Source organism: Lithobates pipiens, unplaced genomic scaffold (genome assembly GCF_037356315.1).
Source record: "Lithobates pipiens isolate NorthernLeopardFrog02 unplaced genomic scaffold, aLitPip1_a1.2 Scaffold_10, whole genome shotgun sequence".
Lineage (NCBI taxonomy): Eukaryota > Metazoa > Chordata > Amphibia > Anura > Ranidae > Lithobates > Lithobates pipiens.
Window position 1 is genome coordinate 39,276,469 of NW_027507686.1, and position 23,755 is coordinate 39,300,223.

Sequence of the window (23,755 nt, forward strand, 5' to 3'; positions counted from 1 at the left end):
CTAGATTTGTTAGGTTTTTCTTAAGCCCAAGGATATTGTTTGCTTTTGCCTTATTCTACCCTGACCATTTACTGAGGGCTTTTTGCTAGTGATTTGAACTGTTAAAAATGTATAAGTATTTGGGGTTTGCCTGTTGAAGATTTGTGTGTGAACGGTCACATCCTTTTTTCCCAGGCCCACTGCCCGGGGGGCATAGATGCTGAGATGTCCATCCCTTGCTTCACATCCCCTTTGTCTGGGGGAGGGAGCTAAAGAAAAGTTCTGTTCAGATTCTTGCTCGTCTGGGCTTAAAGGTTTTCATAGAAAGGATGAACCACCGCTCCAAAGTAATCCTTGAGGACTGAAGCTCTGTCTCCAATTGATGAGCCCCAGGTGCTGACCATTACACACACCATGAGCAAACAAGCAGGACAAAACTCTGGATAGCCGCACACTGGAAAAAGACTTGAAATCCCATCTTTAATTGAAACAACGTGGGTCACATCAAAACAAAATCAAAAAATCCACAGCAAAAGAATAACAGGGTACAGGAAAACTGACGCGTTTCGCACCGTAATGAGTGCTTACTCATAGCTGATTACGGTGCGAAACTATGCAGCTATGAGTAAGCACTGATTATGGTGTGAAACGCGTCAACATTTTCCTGTACCCTGTTATTCTTTTGCTGTGGATTTTTTGATTTTGTTTTGATGTGACCCACGTTGTTTCGATTAAAGATGTTTTTGCAGTGTGCGGCTATCCAGAGTTTTGTCTTGCTTGTTTGCTTAAAGGTTTTCAACTGGCCTATGAGGGAAGTCTAAAGATTCCTTACCTGATCTGTGGCAGAGGCTGCTGATACTTAAAGATGGCCACTTGTCTATGCCTACAGAGGCTTACCAATATAAAAAGATATCCCTAATCCTCTATCCCTAGACAATTGAGCCAATACATTGGATGAAAAAAAAATTGAAGGTGTTGATGTCTGTCTGCCTTTGGTGGGTTGGCGAGTCTCTGAGTACTGCTAGGGTAGAGCAGGTCACAAGTAGAGAAAGAAGAAGAGCCAATTAAAATCAAACAGCACCTTTGAGAATCATTGCTACACTGACAGTCAAAGTCAGTAACAGAAAAAGATCACCTAAAGGTAGACCACAGGCAGTGCCGGTGACTACTCTAGTCTTTTGCCTTTTTTCTGCTTTTTTTGGGGGGGTCACACCTTCCAGATATGAGTCCCTCTTTAATTTCATGGGTTTATCATATTCAGCACAAAACCTCAATTATTTGTGCTGAAATTCTCACATAGCAGCATAAATCAATTTGTTCTGAAGACTTTTATTGCTTTAGAAGGGTTCAAACCAATGGTCAGAGATAGACGGAGCAGACAGAACAAATGTGCAATTTATCTTGTGTCTCCATACAGCTTAATAAATTGAAAGCTTCTTGTATGAATTAAAGACTTGCAAATGTGTACCTTGAGAAAGTAATTCAGGATAGTGGTGTTGAGATACTTTGGATTTGGGTTTAAATTTGGATATTCATCCTGGTAGATACACTATATTGTTAAAAGTATTGGGACACCTGCCTTTACACGCACATGAACTTTAATGGCATCCCAGTCTTAGTCCGTATGGTTCAATATTGAGTTGGCCCACCCTTTGCAGCTATAACGGCTTCAACTCTTCTAGGAAGGTTGTCCACAAGGTTTAGGAGGAGTGTCTTTGGGAATGTTTGACCATTTTTCCAGAAGCGCATTTGTGAGGTCAGGCACTTATGCTGGACGAGAAGGCCTGGTTTGCATTTTCCACTCTAATTCATACCAAAGATGTTCTATCAGGTTGAGGTGAGGACTCTGTGCAGGCCAGTGAAGTTCCTCCATCTCAAACTCGCTCATCCATGTCTTTATGGACCCCACTGACAGCTGAATGAGTCATCGGTTGTTCAGCTGTCAGTTAGGGAATCCCACTGACAGATTAAAGAACCAAGCCTGAAAGTATTGGTCTCAGGTATCGGAGCATTTGCACAAGTATCAATACTTGTGAAAATGCTTGGTATCGGCACCCATACCGATGTGATGTCTCAGGAGATTGTGTGTAGCAACCTCTAGTGTGCTTCTAGTGTTAGTGCAGACAAATTTATGTTAGGACTCATGCTTAGTTTATGAGTCTGAAATAGAGTCAGGGTTTACTGCAGGTCAGGCCAGATCACTCACAGAGGCAGGTCACTGGTACCTCCCCCTGGATCTGGAGGTTTGGAGAAACTTCTAGAATTTAGTGGGCAGAGGCCAGGAGGGCTGATCTGCAAATTTGACGAAATTTGGCAAATCTCCAGGCAGGGTGCTCTGGCATTGTGGCTGAGTGAGTCTTAAATATGGGGAGCCATGCCAGCAGGATGGTCAGTGGAGGATGGAGTGCTGAGAAGACTGTTGGTGGCCTAGGAGGGGACCCTTGTGTCTGGGGGTGGACTCTGCCTCCAGGCTGCGAATCTTGCCTAAGGAGCAGCAGAGAGCAAAGAGGACAGTGTGAGTACATCAGCACACCCAGGAATTCACAAGGGGAGAAATTGCGTGTCCAGGAGGACAGCACTGTGCTTAACCCTTCCTATCACTTGCCCTATTGGGAAATCTTCAGAGCAACCAGGTGGGCTGGTAGTTCCTGCAGCAGTAGAGTTGTGATCAGTTTCTACGGTGGAGTTGGAGATATTCTTGAATGTAGCTTACAACACATTCTGCTATGTGCTAAAGGGACTGAGAGTTCCTAGTCCTCAAGGGACTTTTTGCTTTTGATCGCCAAAGACTGTCAGTGTCCAGAAAGAAGGACAGTTCAGAATCTTGTACATAGCGAGGAAGTTATCCCTGTTAATTGTTTCAGTAAAGCTGAGCATCCCATAATACCTATTCCCCATCCAAGTTATTATCCCTAATAAAACAAAAAAAAACAAAATCAGAGACTGATGAAAGTGAAAAATGCGTGTCTCATGGCTGTGCAGGAGTAGGGGAACCAGTCAGCAGCCCTTGCATGGGGTAGTGCTACAGGTGGGAGCCCATTCATAAAGCAGCCAAAGTGGAACTTGATTGCATCAATGGGGGGCTGGACTGCCTGAACCTAGGAGAGACATAGAGGAGGGCCAAGATGGTGGTGACACCTGAATGGCAGATTGCTGCAGGACAATGCTGGATCTGCTAGGCATGTGGTTATGCATTTTGAAGGGGGTTCTACAAAGTATTGACTTTCACATATTTATTTGTAAAAAAATGTGAAAAACATTTATCATTTTCCTTCCACTTCACAATTATGTGTCACTATGTGTTGGTCTATCACATAAAATACCAATAATATACATTTAGGTTTTTGACAAAATGTGGAACATTTCAAGGGGTGTGAATACTTTTTCACTGTACATGTATTATAAACATTTATCTGCTGTTCGAGAGTCTTCCTTTGAATCCCAGCAGCAGTTCTGCTTTCTTAGGTAATAAAAGTGATAATATACCGCTGTTCTTATTCAATAATATGTTGAAAGCAACAAAGCTGAGTTTAGAACCCACAAGAAGCATTCACAATCCATGCTGACTTGACTCCACGAATTGGAATTTCCATTGGTTGCCCGGGGTCATGCATTTGCACTTGGCGCTTTGTTCCTGAAATAATGAATCATTTTGAATGTCTCTAACAGCAGAAAACCCACTGAGGACAGGCCGGGGTCACATATTTCCAGGTCCCCGGAGACCAGCTGTCAAACACCAGAAAGTGAAACTGAAACAATAAAAAAATCTGCACAAGCGTGCGACAAGAACACTTTATTCTGCTGACTCTTTGTTTATTTCATTTAAAGGCCCCATTACCATCTCTTGTGTCAGGGTGCTTCCATCACTTCCATAAAGAGTCGCAATAAATGTTCCATTTAATACTCAATATATTCATGGTAAGGGCCTGCAATGAGCTTAGTGCTGCTGACTGAGTACTGTGAGCTCCAGTTATGGTGGATTTCAAATTCCTTCATTCTTCATCCTTCACCTATCATGAAAAATGTCCACTGACTGACCGTAATACCGCGCACATTCAGCCGATGGTAAATCAATAGAATCAGTCTCCTCAAAAATAATAAGTCATTATCTGTCTATACATTTTTTTATAATTATTATTATTATTATCTATCTATCTATCTATCTATCTATCTATCTATCTATCTATCTATCTATCTATCTATCTATCTATCTATCTATCTATCTATCTAAGGCTTTTTTCAGTAGGAATGCAGAGTAGGTATATAGTTCTTGGAACCTCCAGCAATGAATGTATGTACTGGCAAGTGGAGCTTGGGCATGTTGGAGTGTCTGTTGTTGGTGGTGGTGGTGGAGGGGTTATGGTGTTTCTGGGGGTAGTCTGTTATTGCTGGGGAGGATCTATTGTTGTGTTATGAGGGGTAGGTGTCTATTGCTGTTGGCTGCTGGAGGGTCTATTTTTGCCTTTTTTTTTTGTTGAGTGGGGAGTTCTATCGTTGTTGGGATGGAGTCCTTTTTTTCTGGTGAGGGCCTATTGTTGCTGGGGGGGGGGGGGGGGGGGGCTATTGTTGCTGGTGTGTCTATATTGTTGTTGGTGGTGGATCTACTGTTTTAGGCAGGGGGTTCTGTTGTTGCTGGTGTAGCGGGGAGCTGATGTCACATTCTGCGGATCTCAGCGAGAAGAGCTCTGAGATCTGATTGGAGGGAAAGGGCACCACCCCCCCTCCCCCCTTGACACAGCACAGAGGAACAGAGCTGATGCTGTCAGTCACAGGCTGTGTGCTCCCTCCATTGTCATCTTTTTATCTTGTGGTGTCAGGAAACTTGTCGGAAGTGACTCATGTAGACAGGGCCAAGACAAAGGGGTGGGGAGGGGCAGCTGCCCTGGGCCCAATGTTGGTGGTGTTGGGGCACCTCATAGCACACCTTTAGTCAATGGCGTACAAACAGAAGCACACAGATTAGTTTCTGCTCCGACAACTGATGCTTTCACGCCATGCTCCAACATGCGCACTCTCCACCCCATCCGCCCACTGCTGACTCAAAAAACACACCATGCATGCACAATTACCCTTTAGCTGCTAGAAAGCAAGTAATTAGCCAGGCATGTGCAGCGCACACTTCATGTCATGAACAAATGGACCAAGGGGGCAGAGAATGGGTTTGGGGAGGTACACCGATTATATGTCATGCATTAGCAACTGAGGAGGGGCATTCAGTTCTGCATCCTTGCCCTGTGTGCTGGACAAACCAGTCCCAGCACTGCATACTGATAGCAGAGGAATGAGACAGCAGACAGAACTGACGTTTAGTACTCTGGATTTATACTAGTACACACTATAGAGCATCCGTCTCCAAACTGTGGCCTGGGGGCTGGATGTGGCCCTTTGCTTGCCTTTATCTGGTCCTTGGGGCACTATTCCATCCACTTACACCAACAATATGGCATAATTCCTGTGGCTGGCACCAGTAATGTAACACTATTCCTTCCACTGACACCAATTAAGTGCACAATTACTCCCACTGACACCAACAATTGGGCACAATTCCTTCCATTGACACCAAGGATGGGACATAATTCCTCCCATTGATACCAACAATGGGCCACTATTCCTCCCACTAAAATCCAACAATGGGGCACTATTCCTCCCACTGACACCAATGAAAGGGCACAATTCCTCCTGCTGACACCAACAATGGGTCACAATTCCTTCCATTGACACCAAGAATGGGACATTATTCCTTTAATTGACACCAAGGATGGGGCACGGATCCTTCCATTGACATCAACGATAGGTCATAATTGCTTCCATTGATACCAACAATGGGCCACTATTCCTTCTGCTGACATCAACAATGGGGCACTATTTCTCCCACTGACACCAATGGAAAGGCACAATTCCTCCCATTGACACCAATGGAAGGGCACAATTCCTCTCACTGACACCAACAATGGGGCACAAGTCCTTCCAGTGACACAAAGGATGGGGCATTATTTTGTCAATTGACATCAAGGATGAGGCATAGTTCCTTCCATTGACACCAACAATAGGGCATAATTCCTTCTATTGATACCAACAATGGACCATTAATCCTCCCTCTGACACCAGCAATGGGGTATTATTCCTCTGATTGACACCAATGAAAGGGCACATTTCCTCCCACTGACACCAACAATGGGGGTAGAATTTTTTCAATTGACACCAATGGTGGGGCACTATTCCTCCAACTAACACCAACAATGGGGCACTATTCCTTCCACTAACACCAACAATGAGGCACTATTGCTCCAACTAACACCAACATTGGGGCACTATTGCTTCCACTGACACCAATGATGGGAAACTGCACAAAAGGGAAAAGGTCTGATGTCACCCGCAAATAATGGGAAACTATTCCTTCTACTGACACCAACAATGGGGCACTAGTCCATCCGCTGACACCAAAGATAAGGCATTGCTTACTCCCAATGAACACCTGGACATTTTCTAATCCCACTGACCACAGTCCGGCCCTCCTAACATCTGAAGGACAGTAAACCGGCCCTTTGTGTAGAAAGTTTGGAGACCTCTGCTATAGAGGGATATGCTTAGTTCATATTTCATGTCAGAGGTTTACTGCTATTTAAATGACCTTTATGCAGCTGTGTGCATGGGGTCATAGAAGATCCCCTCCTGCGTTTAGATATCTAAAAAAAAAAGAAAAAAAAAAAAAGAAAGTGAAAAATGCTTTTTCTTGCAGCAGCAGCCATTTGCATGAGCCTTCAGATGTTACTGCGCTCCACATGTTATTTATTCTTATAGACAGAATCCAGAACATGGTGAACATTATCTGCATTTGATTAGCATTAGGCTTGGTTCACAGTTTGGAACACACAAAAATACATGTGTCATCAAAATACATTGAATCCAATGAGCCCATTCACATCTGTTTGGTGCCATAATAAAAATGAGGCATGTCAGATTTTCTGTGCATTTTTATGCACTGCGATGCCCAAAAGAATAATGAAAACGTGTAAAATGCTCTAAAATGCGCAATAAAAAAATGCACCAAAAAAAAAAAAAAAAAAAATTGACAAAAGCGGACACGGATAGATGTGAACTAGAAGATTTCAAAGAACGCTAATTTGGGGCTTGGCATTTAATAAAACACGATTTTGCGTCCCGATGAGTTTGCCTGCTGGAAATAATGCAAGCGTTTTCTATACCAAAACCGTGCGTGGTTCCCCCGCTGGGACGGAGTAAATAGATGGAATCATTTATAGAATATTCAGCCATCCCATACCGCTTTATTTCTCACTCCTGATTGTTCTGGTACTTGCTCTCAGTTGGATTTCAGTGAAATGTTTATCAGCAATATCATTTCTGTATTTGGCCAGTAAATGTTTATTTGGGATGTGCATGCCTGCAAGCAGAATGGCTTCACATGCAGGAAAAATGGGCTTGTTAAAAAAGCATTTCATTCCATCTCTGGTTTAAATCAACTCAGCAGTATTTGCATAGTCACATATAAGAATTTCGTTATCATTTTTAAAAATTTGCTGCGGTTCTTTTGAAAAACACTTCGGGGTTTATTAACCACTTGAAGACCAGGCCTTTTTTTCCTGACACTTTTTGTTTACATGTAGAGTAAAAGTAGAGTAATGTACATGGTAAAGTAGAGTCATATTTTTCTAGACAATGACTTAAAAACCCACACATTTTAGATATTTTAAAGTAAAGGCTCTAGAAAATAAAATGGTGGGTGTTGCAATTTTTTATACCACACAGTGTTTGTGCAGCGTTTTTTCAAATGCAATTTTTTGGGGAAAAAAATACTTTAATTCATTTTAATGCAAAAAAACACAATATAATACCCAAATGTTTGGTAAAATAAAAAAAAAGATGATGTTACGCCAAGTAAATAGATACCAAACATGTCATGCATTAAAATTGTGCTCGTCCATAGAACTGCAACAAAGTACGTACATTATATCCAGACTGAAGGGGATCAAGAAGGTTATTCTCAATCAGGTAGTTGCTCAGTCTGTTGTAGACTAAACGTTCAAAGAGCGTGGAAGCAAAAGGGAGTAAAGAGATGGGTCTTAGCCCCTGTACACACGGTCGGAGATTTCCACAACCAAATCCGGCGGATTTTGTCCGTCGGATCTTGTCCGAAACTGTTGCATACACACGGTCTGACTAAGTTGTCAAAACATCCGATCTTTCAGAACGTGATGACGTAATTTTGTTACGATTGGACTACATTCAGGCTAGTAGCCAATAGCTTTGATGTAGGAATTTGATCTGAGCATGCGTGGCACTTTGTCCGATCAAAATTCTCTACACATGATCGGAGTATGTCTGATCGAACCAGTTGGTCGGGAAATATTTCCAACAAGTTGGAAAATTGGGTCTGACAGATATTCTGACGGAATCAGTCCGATGCATACCACACACAGTCGGATTATCCGACAACACGGTCCGTTAGGACACATTCCGACGGATTCTCCGACCGTGTGTACAAGGCTTAAGTTTGTTAAGATTGGTGGGGTCTAGTGAGGACCTTTTTGGTATGGACTAGCGCCTGTTTAGAGGGTTGGGGAAGATGCCTCTAGAGCAGCCTTTCTCAACCTTTTCAACACAGAGGAACCCTTGAAATAGTTCTCCAGGCTCGGGGAACCCCTGCTACAAATTAGAAGTTTACAACTCGTGATACATTAATGTGATGGTCAGTGAGAAGAATTGTCCTTACACTTGTGATCATCGGGAAGAATCAACCCCTTACAGATAGCTGAAAAGATCAACAGTGTACTTATCCGAGAGGCAGAAATGGTCCAATGCTGAAGGAACCCCTAGCAACCTCTGGAGGAATCCTAGGGTTCAACGGAACCCTGGTTGAGAATCACTGCTGTAGAGAGTGAGAGGTTGAAGATATAAGAGTGTAGGATAGAGCCAGAAGGTGACCGTTGTATTTGGGAAGGAACAGGGTCCAGGGGGCAGGAGGTTAGGTGGGCGTTAGAAAAAAGTTTATTGATTGTGCAGGAGGACAAGGAGTGTTAAGTGAGGGAGATATCTGTAGACTGGAGATCTCAAGACAAATTGTCTCAATCTTATTTTTGAAGTGATTAGCAATCTCCTGGGCATTGAGTAAGTTAGTGGGTGGAGGTAATGGAGGACGAAGTAGAGTGGTAAAGGTAGAAAAGAGTTAGCGAGGACTGCGTGAGAGAGGGCGTTGATGAGAGTGATAAAGTAAGTCTGTTTGGCAGTGTAAAGTCGGGAATTGTATTTTTGGAGGGCAGATTTATATTGGCTGAAATCTTGCTGTGACTTATGCCGTATACACACGACCGGACTTTCGGGCAGAAAAGGTCAGACAGATTTTCGACGGAGTTACGACGGACTTCGGAATGAATGGACTTGCCCACACACGAACAGACTAAAGTCTTTTTGAAAGTCTGGTCATTTTGAACACGATGACGTACGATGGGACTAGAAAATGAAGTTCAATAGCCAGTAGCCAATAGCTGCCCTTGCGTTGTATTTGGTCCGTCGGACCAGCATATAGATGAACGGTTTTCCCGATAGGAATTGAGTCCGTCAGACAGATTTGAAACATGTTCTATTGCTAGGTCCATCTGATTTTTTTTAAAGAAGAACGATCGGACTATCCCACACATGAGCCGATCTAGTCTGTCAGAAAGTCCAGTCGTGTGTACGCAGCATTAGTCTTACGCCACAGACGCTCAAGAGTGCGGCTCTGTTTTTTGAGGCTTCTGGTATTGTCTCTCTGCCAGGGTTGTAGCCATCAGGGCCTGATTCTGGGTGTAGTGAGGGCGGCGAAGGTACCTAGGGTGGATGACAGTGAACTGTTGTAGACCGAAGTGGTCAAGTTTCGGCAGGACAAGGATGACAATCTGTAGCATAAAAAAAGAAGAGAAGAATTAAGATGGTGAAGGTTTCTATGGGTAATAATTTGATAGTTGGAATGCAAGTAGGAAGAAGATAAGGGGGTTTTATATATATATAATGGTTGGGGGTTTTAAGTAATTTTCTAGCAAAATCAAAATGCTGATTTTTACTGTATCATATACACCTAAAACACCCCCTCTAAATAACGAAAAAAGGGGCATTTTTTCTAGCATATGTCCAGGCAGCTCAATGAGCAAAACTGTGAGTTTCCGCTTCTTCACTGCCTAAGACATTCCAGACATGCTCCGTTCCCACTTCAGGCTCTTTTCTTAATGGTGCAGCCAAAATAAAGCAAATATGAACAACTGTTGACTTTTATTTTTCACTTCACTTTTGTGTTTTGCTTGGCATCTTCCTTTAAGCTAGGTAATTGTAGCCTTAGATTGGGTTTAGTTTAGAGATTTGATGCAGTTGATATTCATTGGCTGAACTCCGGTTATAAAAACTTTCCTTGTCATATATTCCTCAATGGTCACAAGGGATCTAAAGCCACCAAATGCCTTTGCAAACCCAGATATTACCTTGTAAATGCATCAGTGACATCCTCACTGTGTTGCACATTGCCTTTGCAGAGGGCAGAGTTGTGGGAGGAACCTGGTAGAACCGCCCACTACAGGATTCCTGTAGAGAACTACAGGTGGGGCGGAGACAAGACCAGTCACCCTGCACTGGAGAGAGAGCAGCAGTGAGTGGTCCTTATTATAGGAAGCTCCTAAACAGAGGGAAAGATTTACACTGGAATACTGCACAGATCTGGAAGAAAGGCACACAGCACACCAAGATTCGGATAGGAATATTCATGAATCTTTTATTTGGACAAAATTTTGCTTATCTCGGAGTGCTGTTTTAAGAATATATCAAGGCAAAGACATTTTCTAGTTTAGGGGAAAGGTTTAAACCCCTCCCTGATTTTTACTGCTCTTTGGGGCCCTTGCACTGCATATTTGGTAGAAATCAGAAAGAAATCAGACTGTACAGTGGTTTGTGAGCTTAAGGACTAGTCTACACTTGCAGCCGGGAGGGGGGGGAGGGGCTATACCAGTAGGCAGATTAGGCAGCTGTGTCCTAATTAGACAGCAGCATGGAGAGAAACCAATCCTCTGCAGCTGTTGAATGCCTATGGGAGGGAAAGGAGGAGATGCTGACTGCAGGAAGGAAAATAGAGGGGACGGCCCCGCTGCTTCCTCTCTCCTATCCACGCTGTTTCCTCCCTCTCTTTCGGCATGCTGTTTCCTCTCTCCCATCCCCGATGTTTCCTCTCTCCCAGCTCCGCTGTTTCCTCTCTCCCAGCTCCGCTGTTTCCTCTCTTCCAGCCCTGCTGTTTCCTCTCTTCTGGTCCCGCTGTTTCCTCTCTTCTGGCCCCACTGTTTCCTCTTACCTGGTCTCGCTGTTTCCTCTCTCCAGGCCCCGCTTTCCTCTCTTCTGGTCCTGCTGTTTCCTCTCTTCTGTCCCCACTGTTTCCTCTCTACTGGTCTTGCTGTTTCCTCTCTCCAGGTCCCGCTGTTTCCTCTCTCCCAGCTCCGCTGTTTCCTCTCTCCCAGCCCCGCTTTCCTCTCTTCTGGTCCTGCTGTTTCCTCTCTTCTGGCCCCACTGTTTCCTCTCTACTGGTCTTGCTGTTTCCTCTCTCCCATCCCCGATGTTTCCTCTCTCCCAGCTCCACTGTCTCCTCTCTCCCAGCTCCGCTGTTTCCTCTCTTCCAGCCCTGCTGTTTCCTCTCTTCTGGTCCCGCTGTTTCCTCTCTTCTGGCCCCACTGTTTCCTCTTACCTGGTCTCGCTGTTTCCTCTCTCCAGGCCCCGCTTTCCTCTCTTCTGGTCCTGCTGTTTCCTCTCTTCTGGCCCCACTGTTTCCTCTCTACTGGTCTTGCTGTTTCCTCTCTCCAGGTCCCGCTGTTTCCTCTCTTCTGGTCCCGCTGTTTCCTCTCTCCTGGGTCCGCTGTTTCCTCTCTCCCAGTTTCCAATGTTTCCTCTCTCCCAGCCCCGCTCTTTCCCTTCTCCTGCCCCCTGCTGTTTCCTCTCTTCTGCTCCTGCTGTTTCCTCTTACCTGGCCCCGCTTTGATCTCTCCCAGTCCCGCTATTTCCTCTCTTCCGGCCCCGTTGTTTCCTCTCTTCTAGTCCTGCTATTTCCTCTCACCTGCCCTCACTTTGATCTCTACCAGTCCCGCTGTTTTCTCTCTTCCGGCCCCGCTGTTTCCTCTATTCTGGCCCCACTGTTTCCTCTCTTCTGGCTCGGCTGTTTCCTCTCTCCCATCCCCGCTGTTTCCTATCTCCCGGAACCGCTGTTTCCTCTTTCTCGACCCTGCTCTTTCCCTTCTTCTGCCCTCTGCTGTTTCCTCTCTCCCAACCCTGCTGTGCTTTCTCCCGGGCCCCCTTGTCCTGGCTTCCCCTTCTCCTCTCCCTCTAGCTGCTGCAGGGGATCTGTCAGGATGGAGAGCAGGGAAGAGGCTGGTAAATGTATTATTTACTGACCCTTTCCTTGTCTAAACATAGTAAACTGTGTTTACCATGCCTCGGTTTATTCCTGTCCATTCATTCGGTGCAGCTGAGGTCTCCAGAGATAGAGATTGAGGGCTGTGTCCTCAATCTTCTTTCTCTGTCCCAAAGGTGAAACATCAGAGGTCTGTTTAGCCCCCTGATATTTCACCAAAGCCCTCCAATGGGGGGTCCTAAAAAAATAATACAATATAAAATAGTAAATAAGTAAATATGTTAAAAAGAATTAAAAAAATTAAATAACAAAATGAAATACCTACTGACACCAATGGAGTGAAGCAGGCTAAGTATAACTAAAAGACATCAAGAAACCGGTAGTTGACGTTATTTGTAATTTGTTTAAAAAAAAAAAAAAGGCTAAAATGCCCTAGCCTATTTTTTGCCCTAGTCCAGGCCTGTTTCCAACTGAGCAGCCCTGTGCAGGCATATACCGCTGCGCACTACAGTATTGGATGAAGTTAGCTGGGCAAATTTAGCAGTTCCATGTTTTGTTATTTTAATATTTTCTAATGTTTTTTTTTTTAAATATATATATATTTTTAAGGGGGGTTGCTTAGGGTGCAAAATAGTCTAGCACTGTCCCTCTGGGGGGGGGGGGGGGCATTAAAAATAGACAGTTGCAGTCTGTAACTAAGAAAAACGTTGTGGCCCTCTGTACACTTTAACAGATGCAAGTGAACTGTAGAGATGAGCTTTATTAATCTATTTGTGTCCTATTACAGCTACATTCAGACGTGGACTCCGGGGACGGGAAGATTAAGTACATACTCTCAGGGGAAGGCGCTGGGACCATTTTTGTTATCGATGACAAATCAGGGAATATTCATGCAACCAAGACCTTGGACCGGGAAGAACGGGCTCAGTATACGTTAATGGCGCAGGCGGTGGAACGGGAAACGAATAAGCCCTTGGAACCCCCCTCGGAATTTATCGTTAAAGTCCAGGATATAAATGATAACCCTCCAGAGTTCCTACATGAAAACTACCATGCCAATGTGCCGGAGATGTCTAGTGTGGGTATGTACCATTCTGGATTATATATCCTTCATGTCAAGTTCACCTCTGTAGGTTTTGCCCCAATGTTTTATAAGCCTAATTTACTGATAATGAGATCTACTAGCACAGTAGAGGCAGCAATAATTATGGTAAACATACCCCTCCCCCAGCCATATTCTTGATAGGGATAAGCTAAGATAAGCTAAGATGACACCATTGACCTGGTGTTGCCACATGCAAACCCACACAGAAAATTAGGGGAGCCACTGGAGATTCCAGTATGTCCCAAGACTGGTGATTCACGTTGCGGGTACAGGCTGAGGAGCTCGTCCAGGATCGCAATATACAGTCTAGGAAAAGGAAGTAACCTCAATATTGTACACCATCCTAGTCACAGCAGTAAAAGTAACCAGGCCAGGTCCCTCCGATGTATTTCGGGGCTTAGTCAAGAAGGTTAGTCACAAAGACTTAGTCACTTCCATGACTAACCCCCGTGGGCAGGGTGAAATTTGTCGGGTGTGGGCTGGACAGAGCCAGACTGAGGCTGCTTTTAGCGCTGTGACTATCGGGCTCTGATGGTGTGCGGCATTGAGGTTACTTAATTTCCCTAGATTGAGCAATGATGGCCAGGTTTCCATATTGGATCATCTCAACCCCTATGTGGCTGCAGGGTGGAGAATTCCATGGCCACAGCTGATTAGGGCAGCGGCCTGCTGCCATGTGACAGTTCCATTACTGCAGGTTCAGGTGGAACTTAGTTGGGAACAAACCTTAGCTCAACCTTACATCTAAAGTGGTAATCAAGCCAAAACCAAAAATGTAATAAATTACAGCTTACCACACCATAGATGTGGTGAACACAGGGGGCACAGCACACAGCAACATTGTCAGTCTGGGGAGAGGGGGGAGAGGGGGGAGAGGGGAGAGTTAGATGTACTAGAGGCATAACTAGAACCTTCAGGGCCCTGGTGCAAGAAATCATGAAGGGCTCCCCTGACCCCCCCCCTTTCCATCTGAGCCCTGGGCTTCCAGTTCTGGAAGAGCATCCATGGACATCTTCCCAGAACCCTGCCTCCCGCATGCCCCTGCACGCATCCTTCAGATGCAGCTCATTACATCATTACATTACATCAATGGCACCTATCAGTGCCCATCAGTGCTGCCCAACAGTGCTGCCTATCAGTACTCATCAATGCCGCCTATCAGTGCCCATCAATGCAGCCTATCAGTGCTGCCCAACAGTGCCACCTATCAGTGCTCATCAATGCCACCTATCAGTGCCCATCAGTGCAGCTTATCAGTGCTGCCCATCCGTGTTGCCTCATCAGTGCTGCCTATCAGTGTCTCCTCATCAGTGCCTCCTCCGGCGGACTCTGAGCTGAGAGTGTCTCTCTCATACAGCCCAGAGCCTGCACTGACAGTTCCCTCTCCCTCCTCCCTCGCACAGGTGGGAGAGGAGATTCCCTCACATGGATCGGAGAGGAGAAAGCCGATCTGCTCCCCCCCCCCATACTCCTCCTGTGTGCACCGCAGGAAGTGTGAAGCCCATCAGCTGAATTATTAGCTTCAGCTGCTTAGCTGCACACTTCCCATGGTGCACACAGGAGGAGAGGGGCGGGAGGAGAAGGAGAAGATCAGCTCTCTCTTCTCCCATCCATGTGAGCGAAAAGGGAGTGGGAACTGTCAGTGCAGGCTCTGGGCTGTATGAGAGAGAAGCTCTGAGATCAGAGTCCTGCAGCCAGCAACCCCGCTGAGGACCCCGACAGTGGTGGAATGCCAGGGCCTGGTCGCAAGTGCGACCTTTGCAAACCTTGTAGTTCCGCCACTGACTAGTAGATTAAAATATATTATCAAATTGAAGCCAAACATAAGCTCACACTTTATAATCAGTTACCTATTTGATTATTTTTAAACCAAAACAGTGTTTTCCTTTTAAGGTAGAATATACTGCTGTTTTAATAAAATCTAAAGCAGGCCATAGACAAGTTGAAAAACGAAAGTTCTATCAATTGAAAAATGAAAATAGCTGATACGATTGTGCCATCTATTATTTAGATTTTCGAAAAGAAAACCAAAAAAAACCCAGCATGTTGGATTAGGCACTTTTGATTGCAACACGAAAATCAATGTCGTGGCTGGTACACTAATGATGCAAAAAACAAATGATTATGACAAATTAGATTCATTTTTCAGCTCGTCTATGGCCTGTTTAATTCTGTGTTTTTATTTTAAACTATTTATATTCATATATATACATGGTTGCTTTGGCATATTTTTTTATGTTTGTATTTTATATGCAGTGTAGTTGCGCCCTCTAGTGTCTGCCTTTGTAACAGACAGTTGAAGAGCTTGCAAGAGAAATCCATTGTGAGAGCTCTCCAAGGACACTGAGATGGGAGAACTGTAAAGCGCAGTCACTGTGATGCACTAAGTTGCAGGAACCGTAGCATGTATGTCTATGGAGCAGATTTGGTTGCCACCAGATCCATATTTCAGTTTTCCTGTTTGGGGCTGGTATCATTGAGCTTGCCTTGTCATTTTTAAGCCTTCTGGCTTTATTACTTTTTGAATCAAGAGCAGGTATGGAGATCTAGAAGTGACAGGTATGGAGTAAAGTAACATCAATCAATTCCTGCCATGTCACAATATACAGAAATTGTATCATTTTTCAGAAATGCTCCACTTTCTATGAATAAATAGCAATCCATGAAGCGGTATTAAAGGCAAAACCAATGTAATATATTGCAGCTTACCAATCATTAGATGTGGCAGCTGCATTTATTTTCTTTTTTTAGGCTTTTTCACCTCTGTTTTTATCTGGCGATCTGTCCAGTAACAAACCCCCTGTATTAGAGAGCCCCCCCACTCTGGATGAAGGAGCAGATCTGGGAGGAGGGAAGTGTTAGCAGATTTAAATACACTAACAACTTGAAACTAAACTCCAGGTAATACTTTAAAATCAGTTACAGCAGCAGTTTTTTTTCCCCTTTTCGAACAAAGATTTTACATAAATAAAAGTTGATCGTTGTAAGCACCGCTGTCAGTGTTAAATGGTCTGTCTCATCCAAGGCTTGATACATTTGCTTTGAACCTAGGAGCCAGCTAAAAAAGTTAGGAGACAGTTTTTTTTGTTTTTTTTTACTGAACAAATCTTACGGGTTTAACATGTTTCCGAAGGGGAATGTATCATTTAACCCTTTCACAGCCAGAGCCGTTTTTGCGTTTTATGCTCATTTTAGGCCTGAAGATTACATAAAACCCCCTATATATATTTTTTTTTCATATATAAAAAATATAAAAAAATTATATATACACACACACACACACACACACACATATATACATATATTATACATATACATATATTATATATATACATATATATATATATATATATATATATATATATATATATATATATATATATATATATATTATATACATATACATAATATGTATAATATATTGTATAATATGTATAATATACATATATATTATACGTATATATTATTTTTTTCTGAATGCAGGCACCATAGAGAATAAAATAGTCATAGATCCACTTTTTTATGTCACACGATATTAACACGAAGGTTAATTTTAGGGGACACTTTTTTGTAAAATATAAAATCAGAGGTTGCACCGAGTAAATAGATACCCAAATTGTCAAACCTTAAACATATCCGTACCCTATATTTTCCATGGGCGACGCTTTAACACCCCCTCTATAGGTCATTGGTTTAGCATTACGTAGGACGTCTGGTGCTAGAATTATTGCTCTGATTACGGCGTGTACGGCAATACGTTACATGTGTGTCGTAATTAGAGCTGCACGATGAATCGTTAAAAAAAACGCAATCTCATTCAACTCCCATCATGATCTTAATCCGGCATTTTCACGATTCATGTCAGTGAAGAGGTGTTCTCTGCTCAGAGCTGTCAAGGAAAAAAAAAACACATTGCTTAGTCATTGTATCATTTGGTTCTTTTAGATCAAAGGGATGAACTTTGGTCTGTAAACGAGGTCAGTTTAACCACTTAAAGACTAAACATTTACAAGTAAAAATCTGTATTTTTTGCTAGAAAATTACTTAGAACCCCAAAACATGATGTTAATATTTTAGCAGAGACCCTAGAGAATAAAATGACAATCGTTGCTATATTTTACGTCACGTTAAAATTGCGCAGCGTTTTTTCAAAAGCAATTTTTTTGGGGAAAAATGCACTTCAATAAATTAAAAAAAAAAATGAAACAGTAAAGTTAGCCCAATTTTTTTGTATAATGTGAAAGATGATGTTGCACCAGGAGAATCGTGATCTTTATTCTAAGCAAAAAAATGTGTGACTCTCATTTTATCCAGAATCTTGCAGCTCTATTTGCAGTAGACGTTTACAGGCATAGGCACCCCGCTGCATGCTTTTTTTGTTTTGTACATGGGGGGGGTGAAGCACCTCCGCTTTTTGGGGGGGGGGGGTTCATGTGATTTATTCACAATGAAAAAAAAATTCTGCTTAACTTTTTTTTCCATCACATAGGGGATTGTATGTGATGGGAAAAAAAAAGTTAAGCGCAATTTTTTTTTTAATTACAAAAATAAAATCACATGAACCCCCCCCCCCCCCCCAAAAAAAAATAGGGAACTAAGAGTTTCCTATGTGATGTTTTTTGGTGACAGGTTCTCTTTAACCAGTTCAGCCCAGGAAGATTTGGCTGCTAAATGACCGGGCCATTTTTTCGATTCGTTTTAACTGACAATTGCGCGGTCATACAATGTTGTACCCGAACAAAATAGACGTCCTTTTTGCCCACAAATAGAGCTTTCTTTTGGTGATATTTGATTGCCTCTGCAGTTTTTATTTTTTGCTCTATAAACAAAAAAAAAACGACAATTTTGAAAAAAAAAACACACAATATTTTGTACTTTTTTCTATAATAAATATCCCCATTTCTTTTTGATAAAAGCTAATTTTTTCTCAGTTTAGGCTGATTTATATTCTTCTACATATCTTTGGTAATAAAAATTGCAATAGGCGTATATATTGATATTATAAAGTTATAGTGTCTACAAAATAGGGGATAGATTTATAGCAATTTTTTTTTTTTATATATAGTAATGGCGGAGATCTGCGATTTTTATCAGGACTGCAACATTATGGCGGACACATCAAACAATTCTGACACATTTTTAAGACCATTGGCATTCATACAGCGATCAGTGCTATAAAAATGCACTGATTACTGTATAAATGTCACTGGCAGTGAATGGGTTAACACTAGGGGGCGATCAAGGGGTTAACTGTGTTCCCTAGTGTGTGTTCTAACTGAAGGGGGAGAGAACTGACTAGGGGAGATGACAAATCACTGTTCATACTTTGTATGAACACACAATCTGTCTCTTCTCCCCTCAGAGAACCGGGATCTGTGTGCTTACACACACAGATCCCGGTTCTTGCCGTGTCATGAGCGATCGGGGAGCCCGACGGTCATCGGGGCACTAGCATCGGCTCTGGGGGCGAGCAGCGCACGCCCCTAGTGGCCACCAGAAGAAGTGACGTAACATAATAACTGTGGCGGCTGGTCGGCAAGCGGTTATTGAGACATCGAGGGTCTAAAACGCTCTGCATGTCTCCCCTGGGCTCCACTAAATGTAATACAATGCAGATCAGACGGCATTACATTCTTTCCTGGCCTTGATGGCCAGGGAAACTGTCAACAGGGACCTGGAAATGTCGTCACAACTCACTTCCGGGTCAACAACTAAAAGAGGAGGAGAGCGAAAGTGTGGGAGTGTGTCCACTCTCCTCCCTCCCCCACTTCTCTACCCAGCGACACCCGCTATACCGGTCCCTGGCCAGCAGATGGGCAAGCGTAGCCCGGGATACATAGCGCATGGGGGGGGCAGGAGCATGGGCAGCATTTGGGCAGCAGCCCAGGCACCAGGTCAAAACTTTTAGTCACAATAACGCCTGGGGTTTGTTGAGCCCTGGTCTAATCCCTGAAAAACAGACCTACTGGCATACCTAGGGTTGCCACTTTTTCTTCAAACCAAACCCAAACACTTTAGCGGCACACAGTACATTTTTTTTCCTTTAGTATATACTATAATATTGTAACAGACTTTGGACACCTTTGGGCACTCCAAAGAGAATAGTAATGTGGTGCATTCCCTTCACCCTCCTGTCAAGCTCTGTTCCAAGCCACATTCCTGTCTAAATAGTGTGTCCGGGTTTCAGGTGGATTGAAACCCGGACAAATGATTCAAAACCCAGACTGACCGGGTGAATCCCGGACAGGTGGCAACCCTAGGCATACCTCCCAACATTTTGAGATGGGAATGAGGGACACCTACTAGCAAATGTATGTAGGCATAGAACACGCCCCCTGCCACACCCCCTTAAAGGAGAATTAACTTAAAAAAAGGTTAATTAAATCCACAAGGGCTTTTTTTTAACCACTACTATTCCTTTATATTGGCTTTTCAAATTTACAAATGCAGCAATTTATAATTTGTATAAAAGGTTTAGATCTGGGAAACACTTTTTGAAAGATAAAAAGTGCATTTTAAATACAACTATAGAGATCAGACCAAAATGAGGGACAAATTAGGAGGAAAGAGGGACAGAGGGACATTGCTCCAAATCAGGGACAGTCCCTCAAAATCAGGGACAGTTGGGAGCTATGCTACTGGCCAGATCACTAGGTGAAAATAAAAGAAAGTATAAGTATTGAAAGTGAGTTAGGGACCTTAGATCGTAAGCTCCTTGAGGACAGGGACTGAATGTATAATATATATGTAAATCACTGCGTAAATTGACAGTGCTATATAAGTACTATAATAAAATGAATAAACAAAAAAAGAAAGAAAGCTTACAAATAAAACAAATGCAGTCATCACATCTAAGAAATGTTAAGCTGCAATATAATAATTATTTGCTTTGGGTTTATTATTGCTTTGATAAGCCATGAGTGGTATTAGAACATCACACGGGTGTTTTTGCCTTATAGTGACCTACTAACATAATACAGATGATACGAGAAGCCATTTACATCCCGCAATGCTCAGATGTATTTCCTTCAGTACAATTCACACATTTCCCACAAAACACAATTATATTCATGTGATTCAAACAGCGAGAACCTTTTTTCTTCAGGTCACAGAAATTATATTCACATATGACAAAACTCTGAAATCCTTGTGCAAGTACTTAGAAGGGAAGTGTGGAAGTGCTGTTACCTTTTCGTTGTCTTTCGGTGTTTTCCCTGCTATATTCTTGCTGCAGCTCCACTATCGCCTACCCGTCTAAAATCCTCCATACATTAACCACTTAAGGCCCGGAAGGATTTGCCCCCTTCATGACCAAGCCATTATTTGTGATTCGGCACTGTGTTACCTTAACTGATAATTGCGTAGTCGTGTGATGTTGTACCAAAACAAAGCTGACATCCTTTTTTTCCCACAAATAGAGCTTTCTTTTGGTTGTGTTTGATCACCTCTGCAGTTTTTATTTTTTGCGCTATAAACAAGCAAAGAGCGACAATTTTGAAAAAAAGGACAATTTTTTTTTTTTACTTTTTGCTACAATACATATCCAAAAAAAACTATAATAAAAACACATTTATTCATCAGTTTAAGCCGATATATATTCTTCTACATATTTTTGGTAAACATAATCGCAATAGGGGTATATTGATTGGTTTGCGCAAAAGTTATCATGTCTACAAACTATGGGATTTAGGGACTTTTATTTATTTTTTATTGTTTTTACTAGTAATGGCGATCTACGATTTTTTAGCGAGAATGCAACATTGCAACGGACAAATCTGACCCCAAATGACACTTTTTGGGGACCAGTGACATTATTACAGTGATCAGCGCTATAAAAATGCACTGATCAATGTAAAAATGACACTGGCAGGGAAGGGGTTAACACTAGGGGGTTCAAGGAGTTAAGTGTGTTCCCTTAGCATGTTCTAACTGTAGGGGGGATGGGCTCACTGGGACATGACAGTGATCACTGTTACTGATCACTGGGAACGGTAGATCTGTAATGTCCCCGGTCAGAACGGGGATCCCTGTTCTGCCTCTGTACTAGGTGATCGCAGGTCGCCGGCGGACATCGAGTCTGCCCGTCCCGCGGACACGCTCCCGCAGCTTGCAGCAGGAGCAAGAGTGCACTGCCGGCAGCGCGTGCCTGCCCACAACTGCGCCTGCGCGAGCCGCCATACAGGTATGGCGATTCGCGCAGGAGAGCTGACCTACTGCTATATAACGATGGTGGCTGGTCAGCAAGTGGTTAACAAAACGTGGGAAATAATGGTTTTTTTTCAACATTTTCTGTATTTTTTGTTTATATGATAAAAAAAACCCAGTGGTGTTCAAATACAATCAAAAGAAAGCTCTATTTGTATGAAAAAAAGTATATCAATTTAATTTGTGTTCAGTGTTGCATGACCGCGCAATTGGCAGTTAAAATAGCACAGTGCTGAATAGCAAAAGATGGTCTAGTCATGAAAGGGGTAAAACCTTCCAGAGGTCAAGTGGTTAAAGTGAACACATTTACTGAACTTAGGGAACATTTACTTTGCTAGTGAATTTCACTTTAACTCCTAGGCACAGGCCGCAAGCTAATATGCGACCTCTCGGTGGCCTAGGCGCCAATCGGCTGCATATTTGCATTAGTGCAAAGAGCGTTGTATCAAGAGCGTGCATCCTGCTTGCGATCAGTAGATTTCTGATCATGTGACCGCTGTGACAGCCAATCACGGCGGTCACATGACCTTAAGCCCCACCTCCCAACATGTGAAACCCTCTAAGGGACCTGCACCAAATCGACCGCAAAGAGCTAATATTGTAAGATTCCCATGCAAGCCATTTTTTGGGCAACTCGCATTTTTTTGCATGATACTTCCATATTACTAGTATCCAGCCATCTACTCCATATGTTTATGATGATATTTCATGTACAGCTTTGTAGATTCTTCCTCTAGTCCCTAAAACAAATGCCTTTGAAACAACAGAAGACTACAATTACCACGCTGCATACAATGGCTGTCCTCATGTGCAACTATAATTAAAACTATAAATACAATTTGATCAAACTCCCTGTAATTTATATTGTCTGCATTTGTCATGCATTATAGCTCTCATTAAGATTTAAATTAAAATGTAGTATTCACACATCCAGTTATATATGTTCCCATTCTGTGCCTTTATAAAGTTATGTTTCTTATTATACAACTAATGAGTTTCCGGTTCCAGCTATATTTTAATTAATTGCAGTTCATAGATCCATATGAGCGGGTTAGAATCGCACAGATTGATTTTTAAAGCACAGACAATGGTCTTAATTACTGCCAGGCAGGCATGCTTAATCTCAAGAGTGCCGCGTGCTTATGTTAGATGTATACCTGTAATTAGTTACTAAAGAGGAGTTTGTATAGTATCTTGGAGGACTAATCAACAGCAATAAGAAGGTTTCATTCTGGTGGCTAATAAGATGTTTTCTGCATAATGTAGGTACATCGGTGATCCAGGTCACGGCCTCAGACGCAGACGACCCTACATATGGAAACAGCGCTAAGCTAGTCTACAGCATTCTCGAAGGACAACCTTATTTCTCGGTGGAAGCACAGACAGGTAAATACATGTATACTCATCTATGTTTATATTTGGAGAAGTAGACCCTACAGCAGGGGTGCCCAACCAGTGACCCGGGGGCCACATGTGGCCCGCGGAGCCCTCTGATGTGGCCCTCGACCTCCTGCTCTAAGATGGCAGGTTGGAAAGCCCAGATCACGGGTTGCCGACCAGCCATCCCAGAGCAGCAGTTTTGTGAATGAAGTCACTGGTAGTGGAAGCAAGTGGCTGTGGAGCAAAGCCACATAAGCCAATGCTTTCTGTATAGTGCCCGCTCCTGTCACAGGTGGAGTGATACCAAATGCACTCCTACTGGGGCAGCAATACCAGAATGGAAGATGGTTATTAAAAGTAAGTTTACTGCTAAATTCACAGTAGATATGGATATATCTGTTTTGCAGTGGTTACTGGGCTTTCAAACTGATCCGCAGGTGCAGTACAGCTGCGGGTTACCTGCATTGAGTCATAGACTTCTGTTATTACCTGCGGGTTTGTTGCGCCTTCAGAAAATGCGCCACACCTGCAGGATATAATAGAAGTTTATGGCAAAGTGCAGCTAACCTGCAGAAAATCCACAGGTTCACTGCGCTGCACCCATGCTTTGGGCAAATAGCAGCGCATCAGTGTGAAAGCAGCCTTAGGCCCCTTTCACGTGATTGGTCAGACCCAATCAGACTTACTATTCACCTCTATGGAGCAGCAGATGT

At 43.1% G+C, this 23,755-nt stretch overlaps 1 protein-coding gene across 3 annotated transcripts in view; it reads left to right on the forward strand.

Moving 5' to 3' along the window:
* Positions 1 to 23,755, forward strand: part of CDH11 (cadherin 11) — a 218,055-nt gene that overhangs the window by 148,519 nt on the left and 45,781 nt on the right. For all 3 annotated transcript variants that reach the window (XM_077454348.1, XM_077454338.1, XM_077454359.1), the window contains 2 exons: positions 13,140 to 13,434; positions 22,929 to 23,048. In XM_077454348.1, coding sequence (XP_077310474.1) covers positions 13,140 to 13,434; positions 22,929 to 23,048 — 415 coding nt within the window. The remainder of the gene's footprint in view (positions 1 to 13,139; positions 13,435 to 22,928; positions 23,049 to 23,755) is intronic.